Raw genomic sequence first — 19,142 nt, 5'->3', positions numbered from 1 at the left:
ATGGATTGGATAAACGAGCTCAATCGAGATGCAATAACTTTGGCCAGTACCTTGGCTTAAAAGTTGAAAAGGGAGATAGGTCTGTAGGAGCTGCAGAGGACATGAGGTTTACCTTTTTTCAGGATGATTACAATGGTCGCCATCCTCAGTGGGTAGTCCATTTGGGCCTGCCGCTTTCCCGGACTGCAAGTCACGTATTGCATTTTTTACTTCCTCTACGGTAAAGTCCGTGTCCAGCGCCACTCTGCCCTCGTTCTTGAGCGTCTGCAAAGCCATATCTTTGAGTTACTTATAGGACTCTGCCTCCCCCGCGTGGTCTGTGATTGATATATAATGATACTACTACTACTGGATATTTGGATATTTGGAGGGGTATTTATAGAGCGCAACGTTCGCTCCGGAGGGAGCATCATGGCGCTGAAAATTCTTGAAGCCAGGTCACAGAGAGAAAGGGGGAAGGCTAGATGGATGCTTTGGTCCAGTCGTCGGAGAGATTAAAAACCCAAGTTTTAAGAAGTTTCCTAAAGGGTTTCTCAAGTGTCTGAAGTCTGAGGTGTCTCGGCATACTGTTCCAGGCTCTAATAGCCAGGGTGCTAAGGGTTATTCCGCCTTTTGACTTCAGGTTGAACTTGGCGGAGATCATGAGGTTTTCATGAGAAGATCGGAGGGAACGGCTCGGATTGTAATGGGGGAAGCGTTTGGTAAGGTAAGAGGGGCCTGTTTTGTTAAAGGCTCGGAAAGCAACAGTGAGTATTTTAAAAAGTATTCTTTTGTGCAAGGAGAGCCAATGTAAGGTCTTCAGGGCTGAGGAGATTGAGGATTTGCGTGGGAGTTTTAAAACAAGGCGGGCGGCAGTGTGTAGAACACTTTGAAGTTTAGAGAGGGTGGATTTCTTGGTCCCTGCCAGAAGGCCGTTGCAGTAGTCCACACGTGAGAGTATGAGGGCTACTGTTACTGTCTTTCTAGAGTCGAGGGGGAGAAAATCAAAGAACTTTCTCAAGGATTTGATTATGCCGAAGCATTTTCCTGCTACGGACGTGACATGGTGGTCAAAAGAAAGGTCGGAGTCAAAAAGGACTCCGAGGTTCCGGGCGGAGGTGACAGTCTGGGGGGGAGCTACAGAGTTGTCAGGCCACCACAGGGCTGGACAGAAGGAGGCATTCTTTCCAATGGGGAGGATCTCAGTCTTGTTTGAGTTACAACGGAGGTGGTTAGAGTCCATCCAATGGAAAACTGCAGTTAGGCAGTGTTTCAGATTGAGCTCTGCCTTGTTAGAATTGTCGTCAATGGGGATGATCAACTGAGTATCATCGGCATAAGAAGTGACAGTTATGCCGAATGATTCAATCAGTGTGAGAACAGGGATGAGATAAATGTTAAAAAGGAGGGGACTTAAGATGGACCCTTGGGGGACTCCAGAGGATGCCTTTTTCTCCTTGGATTAAAAGGAGCCCAAGGTGATGGTTTGGGACCTATCGCTAAGAAAAGATCTAATCCAAGACAGGGCTGAGTTGGTGATGCCGATGTCCATAAGTCTATTGATCAAGATGGCGTGGGATATGGTATCGAATGCTGCCGTAAGGTCAAGAAGGATCCGAATGGCCTTCTTCCTTTGGTCTTGTAGGGTCTTGATGGTGTCGGTCAGTTCGATTAGGGCGGTTTCGGTGGAATGTTTAGACCGGAAACCGGATTGCTGGGGATGGAGTATGTTGTGAGATTCTAGAAAGGTTTTAAGTTCTTTGTGGACTAGCTGTTCTGTTATTTTGCCCAAGGCAGGGAGGAGGGTGATAGGGCGGAGGTTGGTCAAGTCCGTTGGGGATTTGTTGGCTTTTTTCATCAGTGGCTTGACCACGCCTTTTTTCCATGAGAGGGGAACGGAGCCAGTGCTGAGAGACAGGTTGATGATATCATTGACGATAGGGTTGATCTCATCAATAATGAGATGGAGGATCTTAGGGGGGCAGGGGTCAGTGGGGGATCCGGATTTGCAGGAGAGAATCGCATCTTTGGACTGGGCCAGAGTCACCGGAGTGAAGTTTTTGAGACTGTTAGCATTCAGGCAAGGTTGGTCGGGGTCGAGGATTTTGTAAGTTGAAGGGGGAGGGGGGAAGTTTTTTTGAATGGAGGTGATTTTATCGTCAAAGTAGTCAGAAATTTTGTCACATAGCTCTTGGGAAGGGGGGATTTCGGTTTGGAGAGCTTTAGGGTGGGTGAAAGTCTTCACAATTGAAAAAAGAGTTTTTTGCTTTTGGCTGGCTTCTTTAATGGCATTTACGTAGTATGTTCTCATGGCCAATTTGATGGTAGAGAGATAGCTTTTCCTCTGAAGAATATAGGCGTTACGGTCGCCACTATCGTAAGATCTGCGCCATTTACGTTCCGCTTTCCTGCAGAGTAGATGAGCGGAGGCTAAGTCAGGAGTGAACCAGGGAGCTTTGATTTTAGTTTTCTTCAACGTTCTATCCTGATGATTGGATGGGCATCGTTTTGCAATTTCTTGTGAGAGCCAATTGTGAAGGCGGTCTGCATCCCTGTCGATGTTACCGGATAGTGAGGGGGCGCTGGTTATGGAAAGGGGGTTGAGAGCGAGATTTTTCTGGACAGTTTTCCAGTTTGAAGAGTGAGCATGGTGAGAAGTGCGTTTATTGCTGGTAGGAGGGTGACAACTAGAGATGTGGAAGTGGATCAGGCAATGATCAGTCCATATCTGGGGTAGGGGGGGCAGGGTAGAGATGGAAGGGAAATTGGAGCAGACACCGTCCAAGGTGTGGCCAAGAGAGTGAGTAGGCAACGTGACACTTTGTTGTAAGTTAAAGATTTCAAGTGTCCGAAGAAAGTTGCTAGTTTGAGAGTCGGCGAGGGTCTCAAGGTGTAGGTTAAAGTCTCCTAGCAGGGTAAAGTGCGGGTAACGTAGTAGGAAGTGTCCAAGAGCGTCATTCAAGGAGTCGAGAAATTTAGCAGCGTTGCCAGGAGGGCGGTAGATCAGGTTGCCGGAGAGGGAAAGGGATTGGCTAAGTTTGATGGAAAAGCCTAATCCCTCTGCGTCAATGAGGGGGTCAAGGCAGAAGGTGTGACAGTTAAAGGTGTTCTTCAGTATAATTGCAACACCTCCTCCTCTACCTTTCTGTCTGTCCTGTCTGTGGAAGGAGTAACCTTGTGGAAGGGCTACGGATATGTCGGGGTTACTGTCTTCAGAGAGCCAGGTTTCAGTGATCATGAGGCAGTCGAGGTCATAGTCAATGATAAGATCGTGAATGTCTTGACTATGTTTACACATCGACCGGGCATTTATCAGGCCACCTGTGAAGAAGGGACGTTGGTGTTTGGGGGGGGTAGGCTGGTCGTGGTCAAAAGTGAGAGACCAGTGGCATTTGATGCAGCTGGTCGGACCGACTACTTTTGATATATCAAACTTGCATGAGCAGCCGGAGCTGTCTCGGAATCGGAGAAGGTCGATGGGTGCATACCTGATACTAAAGGGGGTTTGGGCAAGGGTTCCTGCGCCTGGCGCGGTCTTGGCGCGGACGGGCGCAGACGGGCTTGCCTTAGGCGCTCCCGCTGCGCTCGTCCGCTGCGCGTCCTGTACATGCACATTTGTAGGAAAAAGAGGGGGTGTGGCCTCAGAAAGGGGCGGAGTCAGCGTGCACGCCGGTGGTGATGGCGGCGGCAGGCAAAGAGCTAGGAAGGGCGCGACGCAGCTATTAAGATCAGCTGTGCGCAAAGGAGAAATGCGAGCGCTACGTTGTGCTTTCAGTTAAAAGCAGTCAGGAATCGTGACACCACACAAACAAGTTATTTAAAATAAACAAAGTACCTCCAGCTCCCTCCAGCTTGCAGACAATGTCCTTCCCTGATCCACAATGTGGTACTGAAAACTGGCAGCCAGAGGGTTTATGCTGCAGGAGGTTGGGTTTACTTGCCCCAAGGAAAAAAAAAACATGAAAACCTGTTGACCTTGACCGCAAACAATATGTCCTGGGAGTCGTGCTACAGAAATTCCACACCCCTGTAATAATATCAATTTTGGATTTGCATGCCAGTGTTTTATTTTTGAATGACCTTCATAAATATGATTGTCATTTTCTAAAAAGGGGTGCTCTGTCATTTTCTGAAAAGGGATGCTTGATAAAAAGTTTAGATGTTAAATTATCTTGATTTGTTTTAATACACATTCTACTTTACGCCTTTTTATCTAGATATGCTGTGATAGCCTTTGGCTGTGCTAGTTGTCCAAAACTCACCTGTGGACGTGATGGCTGTGGAACGGAGTTCTGTTACCATTGCAAACAGATCTGGCATCCCAACCAGACCTGCGATGCTGCCCGGCAAGAGAGGGCACAGAGCTTGCGCTTGAGAACCATTCGCTCTTCATCAATTAGTTACAGTCAAGAGTCTGGAGCGGCAGGTATTTATAATCAGTGTAACATACGCTGCTTGAGATATTCTGCTAGATGCATTTTATTTCCTTTTAAAATTCTTAAATAAATATGCTTCATAGCTTGTCGAAGTTTATTAATCGACTTCCTTTGACATAAAATGTTTCTGCCACTTTTAGATTTGTACGTTTTTTTTGTTAAATTCATTATTTCAACTGGCACCATTCACTCACCACTGTGTTTATGCTTTCTGTAATGCAGGTATAAATTGTGTTATTCTAGTTCAAAAGTTACATCTGTAGCCTTTACTCTCATCACACCTAATCATTAATGAAGTGCGTGTTCTCAATGATTGCTATAGAATGAAGAGTCCTCTAAAAGGTCAATGTAATGGGTTGGATATAACCATACTCATGTGAAGGTTAAATTTACCCAGCATTACTTAGTAGAGGTTCATTTGATTGGCAGATGATCCACCGACACCAGGGAACACTCCACTCTCAGAAGCAAATTTCTGCATCCAGGCTGGGTCCATGAGCCCCTGTCTACACAGTAGAGACCCCCTATAGTCAGCTCACCTCTGCCAAATTTTAATATACTTTTTGGGGACATCCTGGGCTTCGTATACTGGCTTTTCTCTATCTAGACACCAGTCCAGACCCCGCTTCCATTCCGCAATCAGGAAGGTGCTACATTTTTACATTGGCAAGTTGTATCCCTTTTAGCTACAGTGAGGCTTAGCTAGAGGAAGGCCGTTGTGTATCTGGACTTCCCTATTCTTGTAGGTACTTTGACACTGTGTTCCGTCAGCAGACCTCGTTCCTGGTGTTCAGGTACTGATGTATTTTATATTCTTCTCAAAGTAATGATGCTGACTTATGAAATACATTTCATACATCTGCAGCCCAGCCTGTTAGAAGTCACCTTGGCAACATCTTCCCTCTGCACAACCTTGGTGAAGGCTCTCTAGTACTGCTCCCAAGAGTGTACACGAACTCCTATTTTTCTGCCACCAATTCTTAGTCTATATCACAGGGTGAACTTGAGAATAAAGCAGCTCATACTCGAGATCTCAAACCAGACCTTGATGAAGATATTCCAAAGACATTGAAAGTGGGAAGTAATGTGAAACTAGAAGAAGGAATACCTAAGCCCTCGCCAGAAGGATGATAGACAACGTTTATGGAAGAGAACTTGCCCATGTCTGCATGATTATTACAGTGATGTATGCTGCCATAATCAGGCTTACCAGGTTGGGTGTTGCAGCAGCTCTGTGACACCAGGAATGGCTCCATGATTAATTTAATATTGCACTTTATTTGGAAAACGCACTGATACACCCTTGGAGACGACACTGAGATATCAATATCTTCAGCATCCTTGCAGATCAGCAAAGGCTATTCTCAAGTGCCGGTTGAGCTTCTAGTAACAAAAAATTGACCATTTTTAGATTCATGCTCACTCTAGCTAACAATCCTTCCAGCATGGTTATGGCTACTGTAATTACCAGTGATGTTTTCAGTCTACCATGCCAGCAATCAGACAGAGAATTACCCATCAGTCCCGGAAAGCACGATTTCCCCAAGAGGACATTATATCCTGAATTGGCTCTAGATGCACCTATACAAGAAGGTGTCTTGAGCGGTACAGATAACACAACAACAATGTATTATTTTCTAAAAGTAAGATGGCACACTGGTATTGTCCAGCTTGTCTAGCTTGTCACCGGAGATATGCAACTGATGAAGCTTAAGCCCCCATGTTGGATAGCAACCTGTCCACTGTGTTAGATACTATAATGAGGCACACGAGGGTGGGATATTTTAACACTTTCACAAATGTGCTTCCAATAAGTAGGTAAGCCAGGCAAAGATCTGTTAGCCAAAATGGATAATACAAAATTTACAGCAATCCAAAGAGAGTGTACTTTGGACGGAATGGTCTTGGGTATTTATATCACTTTTCCTCCCATAAACTAGACATTAAAGCTTCATTTGGAATCACTAAGGAAGCTGTAACATGTCAGCCGTGACACACTCATTTTATGAAATTGACAGTAGATTGCAATAGGAATCTAAGCGCGAAATTGCAATCCACTGGGGGGATGCAACACGCCCCTCACCTGCCATCTGACTAAAACAAATGTCAAATTGTGACCCCTTGGGCACAGATTACTCCTCTCTTCAGCCCCAGACATCTCGCCCCAGTGAATGTAAATGTAAATGTAAATGTACAGGAATTTATATAGCGCAAATCACCGAGCGGTTTCTAAGCGCTTGCTTAGGGAAACCGTCCTGGTATTCCCCTGTGAGATAACCCCGGCAGGGTATCCGCAAGGTGAAAGCCAGGCATCCCGCCGCGAGGGGCCATTGTGGAGATTAAGCAAGCTATTGCCCAGAGTCGCAGAGTGTGAACCCGTGAATCGAGTAGGCACCGGAGCGAGAATTGTCGAGTCCATGGACATTTTAGGACTCAAGACCCCACCGAGCCGGGAATTGAACCCTGGTCCCGGGCTGACCTCTGCTTTCAGGTCTGCCTCCTCTAACCAGTGAGCCACACTTCTCCCAGTGATATATGGCAGCCCTTGCGCGACTATCTCCAAACCCTGAACCAAACATGACAGGCCACTGTGAAATTCCCCCCTGTGCATCTCCCCCAACACCACTTACGCCACACCGCCTAAACCCCCCCTCCGCTACCCAGCATCCTATCGTCACAAACTGTCTCCGTCAGGATATATTCTCCTTTATTAGGCATTAGCCCATTGTAAAGCTCTATAATCATGTGTTTGAAAAGATGGAATTTCTGCAACCCAAGTATTGGCAAACTATGTATGGTACTTATTGGCACATGTGTAATCCTGTGTTTTTAAAGATCATGTTCAAAAAACAAAAAAGAAATAGGAATCTGATGCTTTGGCACTGTCTCCTCAGCCAGCAAGAATGGAATATTTCCAGTAGCGTCTGCTACCGGACCCGAAGTGGTGACTCAAAGAACAGAAAGAGAAAAAAAAACTTAGCCGCTGCCTCTCCTGCATCCTCCGTCATCTTCCTGCAGACTCCTGACCAGCAGCAGGAATCACTTTGGGAGTGCACACCACTCCTCCCCTGCTCTGGCCAGCCACGCCCGAGATCCACTGAACTATATAGGAAAAATAACATGATAATAATGATAGTTATTATCATTTTATTTTTCCTTTTGTTTAGTGGGGCAACGCTCTTCTGCCTTAGCGGATGAGCTGCCATTGAATATTTCATAAACTGATCCCAAACAGTGCACTTGGCGATATACACATGAATTCATAGTTTATGTATCATAATAAATGCAAAATGCGGGAATGTTTTGAAGGAGGCATATAAGAGTACAAAAACTTTCAAATTGCAAAACTACTCCTACAAGTAAATAACAGTTTTGTTTTCTTTTGTCTGTTTCTCTCTTTGTTCTGTCAATGCTAGCTGTCTCTTAGAGAGATATATGCATGCATTGTGAGATATGGTCATTTACATTTTGCCGAAGCTCCTTGAAGAAATTGCGGCCGTTTAGCACAGATCATCCAAGATGAACAGCTTGCAATAAAGTATGTTATCCATTCTCGGCTCCACAGTACTGACTGCTTAGGCCAGGGCAGTTGGTACCAGTGTTGTACTTCGGTACAACACGGGGATGAGATCCACAGGTTTTTCAGATGACATCTTCGTGTTATTAATGGATGTACTATTTCAAAGCACCCTTCTCTTAGGAGATAAGACATAATCTGCACTGTAACGCTTTATAGGAAGCAGTACCACAGTGCGCTCCTTAGGCCTTTCGGCACCCTAGCAGCAGTATCCTCAGGAATTTCTTCCTTTTTATATCTTTGGAAGGGGTTTGTCGAAAAGGCAACACCAAGGCCCTCTACCCCAGCAACAGATCCCTCAGACATTTTGAGGCCGGAGTCTAGGATGTAGCTGAAAACATCCAGGCCAGTAGGAGCAGCATCCTGCCGCATCTCTCCTCCCCACCCAAGCTTTAGCTTTCAAGCTGCTTTAGTTTGCCTTGAGCAGCACATGGCCACCCTGTAGGAGGCAGGATAAATGATTACCTCTAGGGGTAGAAGACAAATGGGACCTCCAAGCCAATTAACAACCATAAACCCTGCCATTCATGTCAGACCTGCCGCCTTTTTCACCCCTATTAAACTGACTTTCAGATGTCCAATTGTAGCAGGAGAAGTCCAGGCTCTTTTAGACAAAGAAGCCATAGAGCGGGTGCTTGCACCAGAAATAGGGACAGGATGTTACTCCCATTATTTCCTTGAGCTGAAGGAAGATGGAGACCTTTGACCTATTTTGAATCTTTGCCTTCTCAATGTCTTAACTCAAAAAGAGCAGAATTCAAGATGCTCGTGTTGGCCCAAGTTCTATCTGTCCTGGATCCAGGAGACTGGATGGTAGTGTTGAGCCCGCTGTACCCGTGTTTTTATATCCCCATCCTGCAGTCCCATAAGTGTTACCTGTTGTTCATGGTAGGCCAAGAGCATTTTCTGTTTTCCTTGGTTCCCTTCTGTCTCGCCAGGGCCTCTCGGGTGTTCACAAAAGACATTTTTTGATCATCTTGCATTAATCACACCGGACTCCTTCACTGAGGCTCTTCTCTATCACAGTCGTTCTGGATACAGTGCAATTTCGATCCTTCCATCAGGTTCAATAAGTTCAGGACTTTGGGGCTACAATCATGATGTTTTAGTCTCAGCCCTAGGACTAGTAGTGGAGTGTGGTGATGGATGCGTCACTGCTGGGTTTGGGAGGCTTTCCTGCCGACCATCAAGGTAAGGCTGGCTCAGGTTCTCAGGGACAACACCACTGCCTTGTGGTACTGCAACAAGTAGGACTGGGTGGTGTCTTGGGTCCTTTGACAGGAGGTTCTGCACCTGGGAACTGGCTGAGACATCAGGGCATTTCTCTGGTTGTGAACCACCTGGTGGAATCTTTAAACTCCAGGGATGACTAACTCAGCCGCTGATGCCTAGCTGATCATGGATATATCAAAACACAAGAGCAACCCATACGCCCCTACGAACAGGATATAGCTAATCATCTTCAGCACCATTGTTCACAAGGAACTCATTTAGTTCACAATTTTTTAAGTTTCGCAAGTTTCTTACTTCTTGCAGTGATTTAATCACTCAACACATGATAGTCAATGTGTTCAAAATAGTTCCCATTATTTAAAGTCCCCTTTAATCTATGCTTGGAGAGAAACACATGGCTGGAGAGAAACAGCCCAACAGAAATTATTTTCAACACTCACTTCAGCCAAAGTGGGTGATTTTTATTTGCAATTACAAAATGAATAAGAAAAAACTATACACTCACAAACTACACTGTATATTGACTCTATTTACATACTTATGAAAAGACTATGACTTATGTGACCTCTGTGAAGTGACCATACCAACAAGTGAATAAAGCTAAAGTGACTGTTTTAAAAGAGGGAATTGAAAGGATGTCCTTTAGGGATTCTGAACAAATCATAAGGTCCTAGAGTGTGTTCTAGTGTTCTTCAGACTATCCTTTATTGCTTGTCGACGACGGTCTACCCTCTAAGGGTATCAGGGTCTCTTCAGGACAGGAATTCTGGGGACTGCGAGTATGATATGGGATTAGTGAGGCTGTAATTAAATGTGTGGGCTGCAAATTATTAGTGATGACCTGAGCTTACCCATGGTACTTCAGTGTATGCCAAAAGGCGCCATAATGTTCAATCATCCAAACATCAGTAATTAGTTTCAGAGAGTTGCGTACATTCCAAAGGAACAGACAGCCCTCAGTTAGTACGTGGGATATCCTAAATACATAAGTTGAATACAATTTTATTAATCCTCCATTAGTATGTATATATATATATATATATATATATATATATATATATATATATATATATATATATATATATTGTAAAGGCACAGGTGATAAGCAGCTTCCTGACTCACCAGGGGTAGAAAGAATCTCAGAAGGGATGTTTGCAGCAAGACTTGCTTCAGTATATAGCAATTCAGCCTTACGGTCGTATAATAAGTAACCAACTTAGCTCAATAAATAAGGATATGGCAGTATTCTTCACGGTTCCGATTTCTACAAAAAAACAATTACTGTTACCCATGTATCTAGTTGTACATCTAGCGACTGCCAATCGAGAGGGGAGAATACCCGGGGCAGAGTTCTTACCTAATTACCGAACAGAAGTCAAATGACGATCAATCGGGTCATGAGAAAACTAGATAGATGGGTAACAGTAATTGTTTTTTTGTAGAAATCAGAACTGTGGAGAATTCTGCCAGATGCTTATTTACAGAGATATATAACTTAGTATGGAGCCCTTTACGAGTGGTACTAGTCAGCAGTGTATGTAGTGCAAGAAGATCTGGGGTTCACCCGGGAATTGAGGGAATACTACTCATACCACGGCACAGTGAAAGAAGTATATGAAGGTCTGCAACGGGATGTGACTTTGTGCATGAGCACTGTACCCCTACAGTGTCTAAGCCCTTTCATAGACATAGTAAGTGCAAAAAAGCCATAAAAGAGTATATGGTCTGGCAGTTTGTCATTACACACTCTACAGCACCATAATGGCTTTACTGAATTCTGGAAAGTTTGATATCAAACTCCTCAGCATAATTAACCCACACTGATGCCAGTGTGGAATGTATTATACAATGCACTCAGAGGACATCTTAGAGATGCCCCCTGAAAAACGACCAAGTGGGTTCCCGGACTGGTACACACCAGCCTGCCACCACATGTTTCTGGACCCCTGGGGTGGGAGCCTTCGCTCCCTCAGCCCAGAAAGGAAGCCTTTCCTGGGAAGAGGTGGTCACACTTACCCCAGGCCAGGAAGAGCCATCTGTGGCAGGGCAGCTTCACAGGCCTTGTCGCCTTTGTAATGCAACCTCCAGCCTCTCCTGCTATCAGGAGCAGGCCCCCTTCCTGTCTTCCCTCCTTTTCGGAAGAAAAACAGGCAGGAAAATTTAGAGCAGCCCAGAAGGAAGGAATGCAGTACTGCGAGCAGCCAGACTAGCAAGCCCACTACACGTGGAAAATAAACAGATGATATTCCCTGATTACGCACGAGCAGTGCAACAACCAAGGTTATAGTTTCTGGATGTGAAACGCCAATTGCGGGCGAACAATTTACAATACTCCCTGCTCTTCCCAGCTCGTCTCAAGGTCCTCCATAATGGCTCCGCTATCTTTTTCACTACCGCAGAAGAAGCGCATGAATGGGCGGATCAACACTGCACGCAGCTATTCAGGGCTGAGTACCACTTGAGACCCCACTTTCAAAACGCCACGTACCAGGAGACGCAACTTGAAACAACAATGTGGCGGGTAAATAAAGTGTCTGGGACACGCACTCAAGACTCTCCGGACTTGGAACAAATCGTGAAGGAACGATGGGAGGCTCTACAGGCGGTGATCGATCTACAGGCTTCCCCCCTTGGAGAGAATATAGATTGACCCCCCACACATCTTTTCGTCAGAAGGAGAGAACGACAGCGACGGAACGCTGTCTGGAGTGGACTCTATTACACTTCCCCATGTCACTCCCCAGACGGCGGACGCCATTCTGGATGGACAACTGACCACCCTCTCGACATGAGATGATTTCACTGAGAATTCAGTAAGGGCCAGCGCAACTTGGGCTCATCCACTGAGCGCACGCAACATAGCTATGTCCTAGCGCTCCCCGGACGACGCCCATTGATCCTACAAAGGCCTGATCAGCGAAGAGCCTTGCACAAACACACTGCCACCCCCACCACACATTGTTATATTCCCCTCTTTTGAGAGAGCCAGTTTGGACGTATTGTTCTCAGCGATGGGTCCTCGGTATTGGGACTGTTTCCCGACCCCAGTTTTACAGTTTAATACCCGGTTCAGCAGCGTCCCACCCCCCTCATGGAACTGTACACAACAGGGTACCCGAAACACATGTATGGGCGACATTATGGGTTACATATGTACCTCCTCCTACCAGGGAATTGGTGTCCACTATGCTCCAGCAGATATTTTCCCCCCTTCTGGTGCGCACTGATATCACCACATGGCTATAACCAGTCAACACACTGACATCTGCATAATTACATTTAAATGCCAGAGGCCTCCATACACCTAGCAAATGTTATGCTGTATACTCATATGCAAAACGCCACAATGTTCGGATTGCGTTCTTACAGGAGACACATCACAGCGCTATAGAGATAGGCAAACTTCTGACCAAATGGCCTGGAACCATATGTGCCACGGCATACTCCGCATAGCCATGCGGGGCACTGATTTCGGTTCGACCGGGGACTCTATTTCAGGAGCTCAAACGGGTGGTGGACAAAGAGGGTAGATACGCCCTGATAGAGGGACTCCTAGATGGACATTCAGTACTCCTGGGTAGCATATACGCCCCGAATGTAGAGCAAGACAAGTTTTGGGACAGCCTCACTGGAATTCTAGCCCAATTTGCCTCCATACCATGGATCTTAGGGGGAGACTACAATTGCACATTGGACCTCACCTTGGACCGCTGCCAGCCCCTGCCCCCACACACACACTCCCGCCTACAAGCAAACCGAGCGATTCAGGGCCTGGGTCACACAATGGGCACTCACAGATGCATGGAGACTAAAGCACCCACAGACTCTGCTGTATTTGTTCCACTCCATCCCACATACCCTGCGGGTCTGACTAGACAGATTCCTGTGCTCAGAGGTGGTTCTGCCCAAAATTCAACACACAGACTACATGGGTAGGGTTATTTCTGACCATGACACCCAGATCCTGCGGTTAAACTGGAGACCCCCGCACCTCTCAGTTCCCACCTGGCGACTACCACGGAACTGTTTATCAGATCAGGTCTTCAAACACGAACAGGGACAAAGCATCCAAGACTACTTCGCTAATAACGCAGGCACAACGTCCTCAACGTTATTGGAGTGGTACACATTCAAAGTAGTCGCCCGGGGAGAATGTATTTAATAAATAGTAGGAGTAAAACGGACGCTAGAACAGGCACTTACCAAAGCTGAACAGCAACTCGCCACAGCAACTAAGCGAGACAACTCATCTGCAAAAGTGGCGACACCAGTTGCCAAGACCGAATACCAAGCTGCCTGTGTTGATCTCAGTCGGTACAATTTTAGGACATATACAACCCTGATGCACAAGGACAGAGATAAAACTGGCACACTACTGGCGTGGTTAGCCAAACCAGACGCGGATGTGAAACCCATAACGCAAATAATCGACCCCCTCGGTAATCTAGTACGATCTCAAGATGAGATCCTCCAAGCGTTCTATCACTACTATGCAGAGGTTTACAGTAGCCCACCTCCGATCAAGCAGTTTTCTGGACCCCTTGACGGTCCCCCAAATTACAAAGGCAGATAGGACGATGTTAGATGCTGAGATACAATCTGCTGACATTACCCAAGCCCTAGCTCGTAAACAAAGCACCGGGACTAGACGGGCTCCCCCTAGAATATTACACAACCTTCTCCCCCCTGCTGGTTCCTTGATTAGTAGCGATGTTTGCGACCGCACTGGAACAGGGATAGTTGCCGAGATCCCTCCGGGAATCCGTTATCGTGACCTTCCTGAAACAGAACCGCGACCAGCAACAGATGGCCTCCTATCACTCCATAACGCTCCTCTCTGCCGACTGTAAGCTCCTTGGGAAGATCTTAGCGGACAGATACACACAAATTATCCACATCGATGCTGATGACGGAACCGCTCCGTCATCAGCCGCGGTGGCACTGTGCTGATGACGGAGTGGTTCCATCATGGCCCGCCTGACGCGCCTCCGCGGTGCTGATTTCGCGCCTGCGCGGCGCGTTCTATTGAGCGGGCGGGGCCATGACGGAACCGCTCCGTCATCAGCACAGCTCAACCGAGGCTGGTGACGGAGCTGTTCCGTCCCCAGCGTGTGAGCGCCGCGCGCCCCCCCCTCCCCCGTAGCGCTGCGGCGGAATAGCTGCCGCAGCGAAGGAGTTATACGACCCCTGGCCTACCCAGATCAATGTGGTTTCACCCCAGGAAGAAATACATCCCAGAATATACGTTGAATATTCCACGTTCAAGAACAGGTGGGTGACTCACATCCCTGGGCAGCCTGCCTTATCCTAGACCTCGAGAAGGCCTTTGATACCCTCACATGGCAGTATCTCTTCTCGATCCCACAACGAGCAGGACTTGGTCCCATTCTCTTAGCGTACACACGACTGTTATACACCAAACTCACCTCGCGTATCCGCATAGGGCGGTACATCTTAGCGGAATTTGCGGTACAAGGAGGCACGAGGCAAGGCTGCCCACTATCGCTTCTACTCTTTGCCCTCGCGGTCGAACCCCTAGCTATACTTTTGCGACAAGCAGGTGAAAACTGGAGCATTCCCATAGCAGACCCCATACACAGTATATCCATGTAGGCCAACTACCTTTTACTATATATACAAGACATCACAGAGGATCTAACACCCATTTGGGTAACACTGACAGAATTTGCGGAAGCCTCCGGGCTAAAAGTGAATTGGGATAAATCCACAGTGTACCCCCTACATCCGAAACTTCCCCCCCGGGACATTTGGTTAGGCGACCAAAAAGTGGCCTGAAGCACGGAAGCTCCCCGACACCTCGGGATCCGCCTCTACCATTCCCCAACCGACATATTCAAAGGTAATCACCGTAAGGCACTGGCCGGCGTCAGGTCGGCGATCGGATTCTGGAAGGGCCTCCCATTAGCCCTGATCAGTCGGGTGGCCCTAGCAAAAATTATAATAGTCCCGCGGTTGCTATTCCACTTCATGAATTTACCGTTAATCACACCAGAACCTTCTTCCGAGACTTAGACTCGCTTCTCAGTACGCTAATCTGGGGAACTAACAGACCTAGAATAGCATTAAAGAAACTAGAATTACCCACCACGAAGGGAGGACTGGGTGCCCCATCCTTTGAATCCTATTTCCTAGTGGCACAACTACAGTGGATATCCTACTGGACGGCAGGCAGGCACACAGACGAGATGCACACCATGACCGGATGGGTGCCTATTCCAGAACTCCACCGCCAATTACTACCAGGCACTAAACCAAGACGTACGTATCCCTTACAAGTAGCAGTGGCACGCTAATGTATGGAACGGATACACCGAATGTCACCAGGGAAACCCCCATACTCCCCTTTGTTCCCGCTGGTCGGATGACCCATACACGAAAACTATTACACCCCTAACATGATTACCACATGGACGGACTGTGGCATTACTGAAATGGAGTCACTATTCGAGGACGGACAGCTGAGTCTGTTCCAACGCCTTATGGACCACTATAATCTCCGCCATGGAGAGTTATTGATCGTATCACGACCTCTCGACAGAAGAGCCAAGTACACAACCGGCCATTTTTTACCCAGACACCCAGTTCCTCTGCCCTAGATGCCAATCACAGGAAGCAGATTTCTATCGCATGTTTTGGACCTGCCCCCCAATACGACCATATTGGCAAAATATTCACGACTCGCTGGGAGTTCTCACAGTGCTTACGCACTTGAACACATGGGAAGCCAGCGCACTAGGTATTATCCGGAAACAGAAACAATACAAAGTGCACATTAGATTTATCTCACTAGCCGTTTTACTTGCTAAATGGAGTATAGCCATGCACTGGGGATCCCCCACGGGTCTCCAGCTTGCGGCATGGGTGGGAGCAATACACAAATGGGCTGTGGCAGAGGAAGAAACATTACGGGAGGAGGAGGAGGTGAAAGGGATACGTAAGCACCCCATCTCAATGGAGTGGGCCCTTTTATTGCACCGCTTCAAGCATTCACCACCCGGTGATGACCCAGATGACTGCACGCACATACCGGAGGACCCACAATCACAGGTTCAGACCGCGAATGCACATACCGGATCTCCCCCGGCAGCGCACTCCTAATAATGATTGTTAGTAACACCACACATCACGCCTCATTAGACGGCTAAATGTTGGAGCTGGACCGACCGCATTTTCCCCCTCATCTCTAACAGCACACAGATGTATCGATTAGTGAGACACATAACTCCATTATACATCACCTGTTGTTTGTACCCAGAAATTCCATGAACATTTCCCCAGTTTTTGTGCCCCGGTTCTATATGGCAACCACTTAGCCTCAGATCCTAATATCACATGCAATCTAACTGAATGTAATTGTTATTGTAAACTATAAATGCCCCAAAAATAAGTTTAAAAAAAAATCCATGACGGAGTCTGGTGTATCCCCTAGATTAGTATAGAGTGTTTTTAGGTGCTCCAGTGCTGCGTTGGGGGTCATGAATTTTTTCTGGTGTTCAATGAGGAGGTGCGCTGGATAGTGCATGGCATAGGCTATTCCCGCCTTTTGCAGCTGTAGCTTGAAGTAGAAATTCCCTGCAGGACCCTTGCACTGCTGCTATGAAATCTGGGAGGAAGGCGACGTTGTTGCCCTGGTAAGAGAGGTCTTTCTTTCCTCAGGCTAATAATTTCAAACCTTCTCTATGAAGGGAGTGTGGAGGGGCTCTGGGAGGTGGACCCGCCATGAGAGAGCAGTGGGCCTGCTCCTCCACCAGAAGGCTAGAGAGGTTATCTGAGCCAAATCGAGGTCAGCACAGTCTCCATATACTGTTCTACCAAGTATCAGTGTTATTTGATTCCTGTGATTCGTTCATTTCGGCAGGACCACTCTTCCAGGTCTTTGTTTATAGCTTGAATCACTGCAGCACTTTTTCCATGTCCAGGCTCTTACTCAACACCATTTTTAAGCCATCTTCTGCTGCAGATATGTGTTGCTCCACCAACGTGATGTGTGCAGTTTATCTGCTATGTAGTCAATGCGCGGATTCAAATTTGTCTATTTTCCCATCAATAGACGCCAGGCTCTGTTGCATGGCTTGCAGCGTTGCTGCGAATACAGTCTCATTTGGAAAGGCAGTTTTCTGCTCTGTCTGTATGTACATCATCTGGGGGTTTTGTGGTTAGTTTTGCTTCAAACGTGAGGTGAAGTTTGCTACGGTCTGTTTCCCCATGGCATGCTGTGTAGTGGTCCCACAGTAGGTATAGGCAGGCAGTTAACAGTTCATGCAGCGTGCAGTAAAGCAGGGATGCCTTTCGGTGGTAGAAGCGGGAAGCTGCGCACCCCATCTGGCTAGCACAGCAGCTCCAGCGCAGAAGATGGGTGTTGTATGGATGCACCAGTCAAGGCAGCTCCTCGTGGATCCGGAATGACCCTGTTGCCTCGAAGTAGTGCTGGGATGGGGTCCCTAGGGGCCGGCAGACTTCAACAGGTAGTTGCCAATTGTATCCCCCCATAACAGGTAGTCACAGGGCCAGAATGCAAAATAATTGTCGCATGATGGTCTCTGGCCGGCCCAGCAGCACTAAGATGCGGCCATCTTGATGTGGGCTCTCTAGCGCCCTAATCTGATCGATTGTTAAGCATTGCATCCATCAGCATGAACAGAATCAAACGATCATCAGCTTGCAGGTTTGGCACATAAATCAAGCTCCGATGGACCTTCAGGGGCGAGACAGATCCGACACAGAGCTGCATAAGGTCATCTGCTGGCTCTTGGAAGCAGTCCTGAGAAAACTGGTTCCGGAAGGCATATCTAAGGTGAGGAGCTGCTGTTGGATAGGGTATCCACCGGAGACCACATTACCGAAGGTAAATAATTTGTTCTTCAAACCCAACCATAAAATGCTTCCTGCACAAAACTATTCCTACAAGAAATTAATTATTTTGTTTTGAAATCTAGGATTGCCCATTGCTTTGCTTCATATTAAAAAAGTGACTTATGACCCCCTTGCCAGAAAGTGTCAGGCTTTACTCAGGACTTTAAGTGGGCAAAAAAACCTGGGGGTGCTCTAAAAGGGGTGGGGCACATTTCTTAAAGGGTTGTGGCCAATCCGAGTAGGGGCGTGGTCTAAATCAAGATAACTAGCATTGTGTGCTTTAGAAAATCATGAAGTCACATCCAGCAAAGGATAATAACATAGGCAAAAAGGTATATTTATTAAATATAAGCCATGAAATACCAAAAACTTTAAAAGAAACATGTACAAATTATTTACATTACTTAGAAATCTATTGCAGGATTTCCCCAAACCCTTAAAGATATTCACTGTGTCTATTTTGTTGGGGGTTCTCACAACAATTATCTTCAGCAGACTTTCTACCTTTTTCCAGCCAACTCTTTACATACCATTTTGGGTCAAATGTTTAAAATGAAGGACCATTGAGTTTTACCCATAAGCGTGAAGAAATGGTCTCTACAAGAAGAGAGGCCCTTGTTGGATAAGCAATTAAGTTCATTGTGCTGAAACCTCTCTCACAATCCGCATTACTTGCTGGCAGGGTTTCTATGCAAACTACTAACTTTTTTAATGCTTCAGGGGTTTTCTTTCCACCAAAATCTTTGAAAAGTCTAAAAGCTTGGATAGTATCTCTTGCTGGCAGCTTGGATAGTATCTCTTGCTGGCAGCTGAAATTCTGAACACAGTTTCTGGATATCTGTTTCACCATGCAGAATGCATTCATCACCTGAAGGCAAGTTGCCTGCATCTAGTGCACTGAAGCTGGCTATAAGTTCTTTCTCAGAATCCCGGGGCCCGAAAATAGAGCCCCCTAGAGACTTCTTTCGAGGCCCCCCCCAAAAAAAACTAGGGTGCTCAGACCCCCACAGATTCCTTCCCCCTCCCCCCCCCCCCCCCCCTCC

The 19,142-nt window shown here is 46.8% G+C and overlaps 1 protein-coding gene across 1 annotated transcript in view; it reads left to right on the top strand.

Annotated features, from left to right (window-relative positions):
- RNF19A (ring finger protein 19A, RBR E3 ubiquitin protein ligase) overlaps positions 1-19,142 on the top strand; it is a 461,423-nt gene that overhangs the window by 195,295 nt on the left and 246,986 nt on the right. Inside the window, exon 4 of the mRNA XM_086966057.1 lies at positions 4,197-4,405. Coding sequence (XP_086822183.1) covers positions 4,197-4,405 — 209 coding nt within the window. The remainder of the gene's footprint in view (positions 1-4,196; positions 4,406-19,142) is intronic.

Source organism: Lissotriton vulgaris, chromosome 4_1 (assembly GCF_964263255.1).
Source record: "Lissotriton vulgaris chromosome 4_1, aLisVul1.2, whole genome shotgun sequence".
In the NCBI taxonomy this organism is placed as follows: domain Eukaryota; kingdom Metazoa; phylum Chordata; class Amphibia; order Caudata; family Salamandridae; genus Lissotriton; species Lissotriton vulgaris.
The sequence above is the reverse complement of the archived record's forward strand: the minus strand, read 5'-3'. Positions and strand labels throughout refer to the sequence as shown.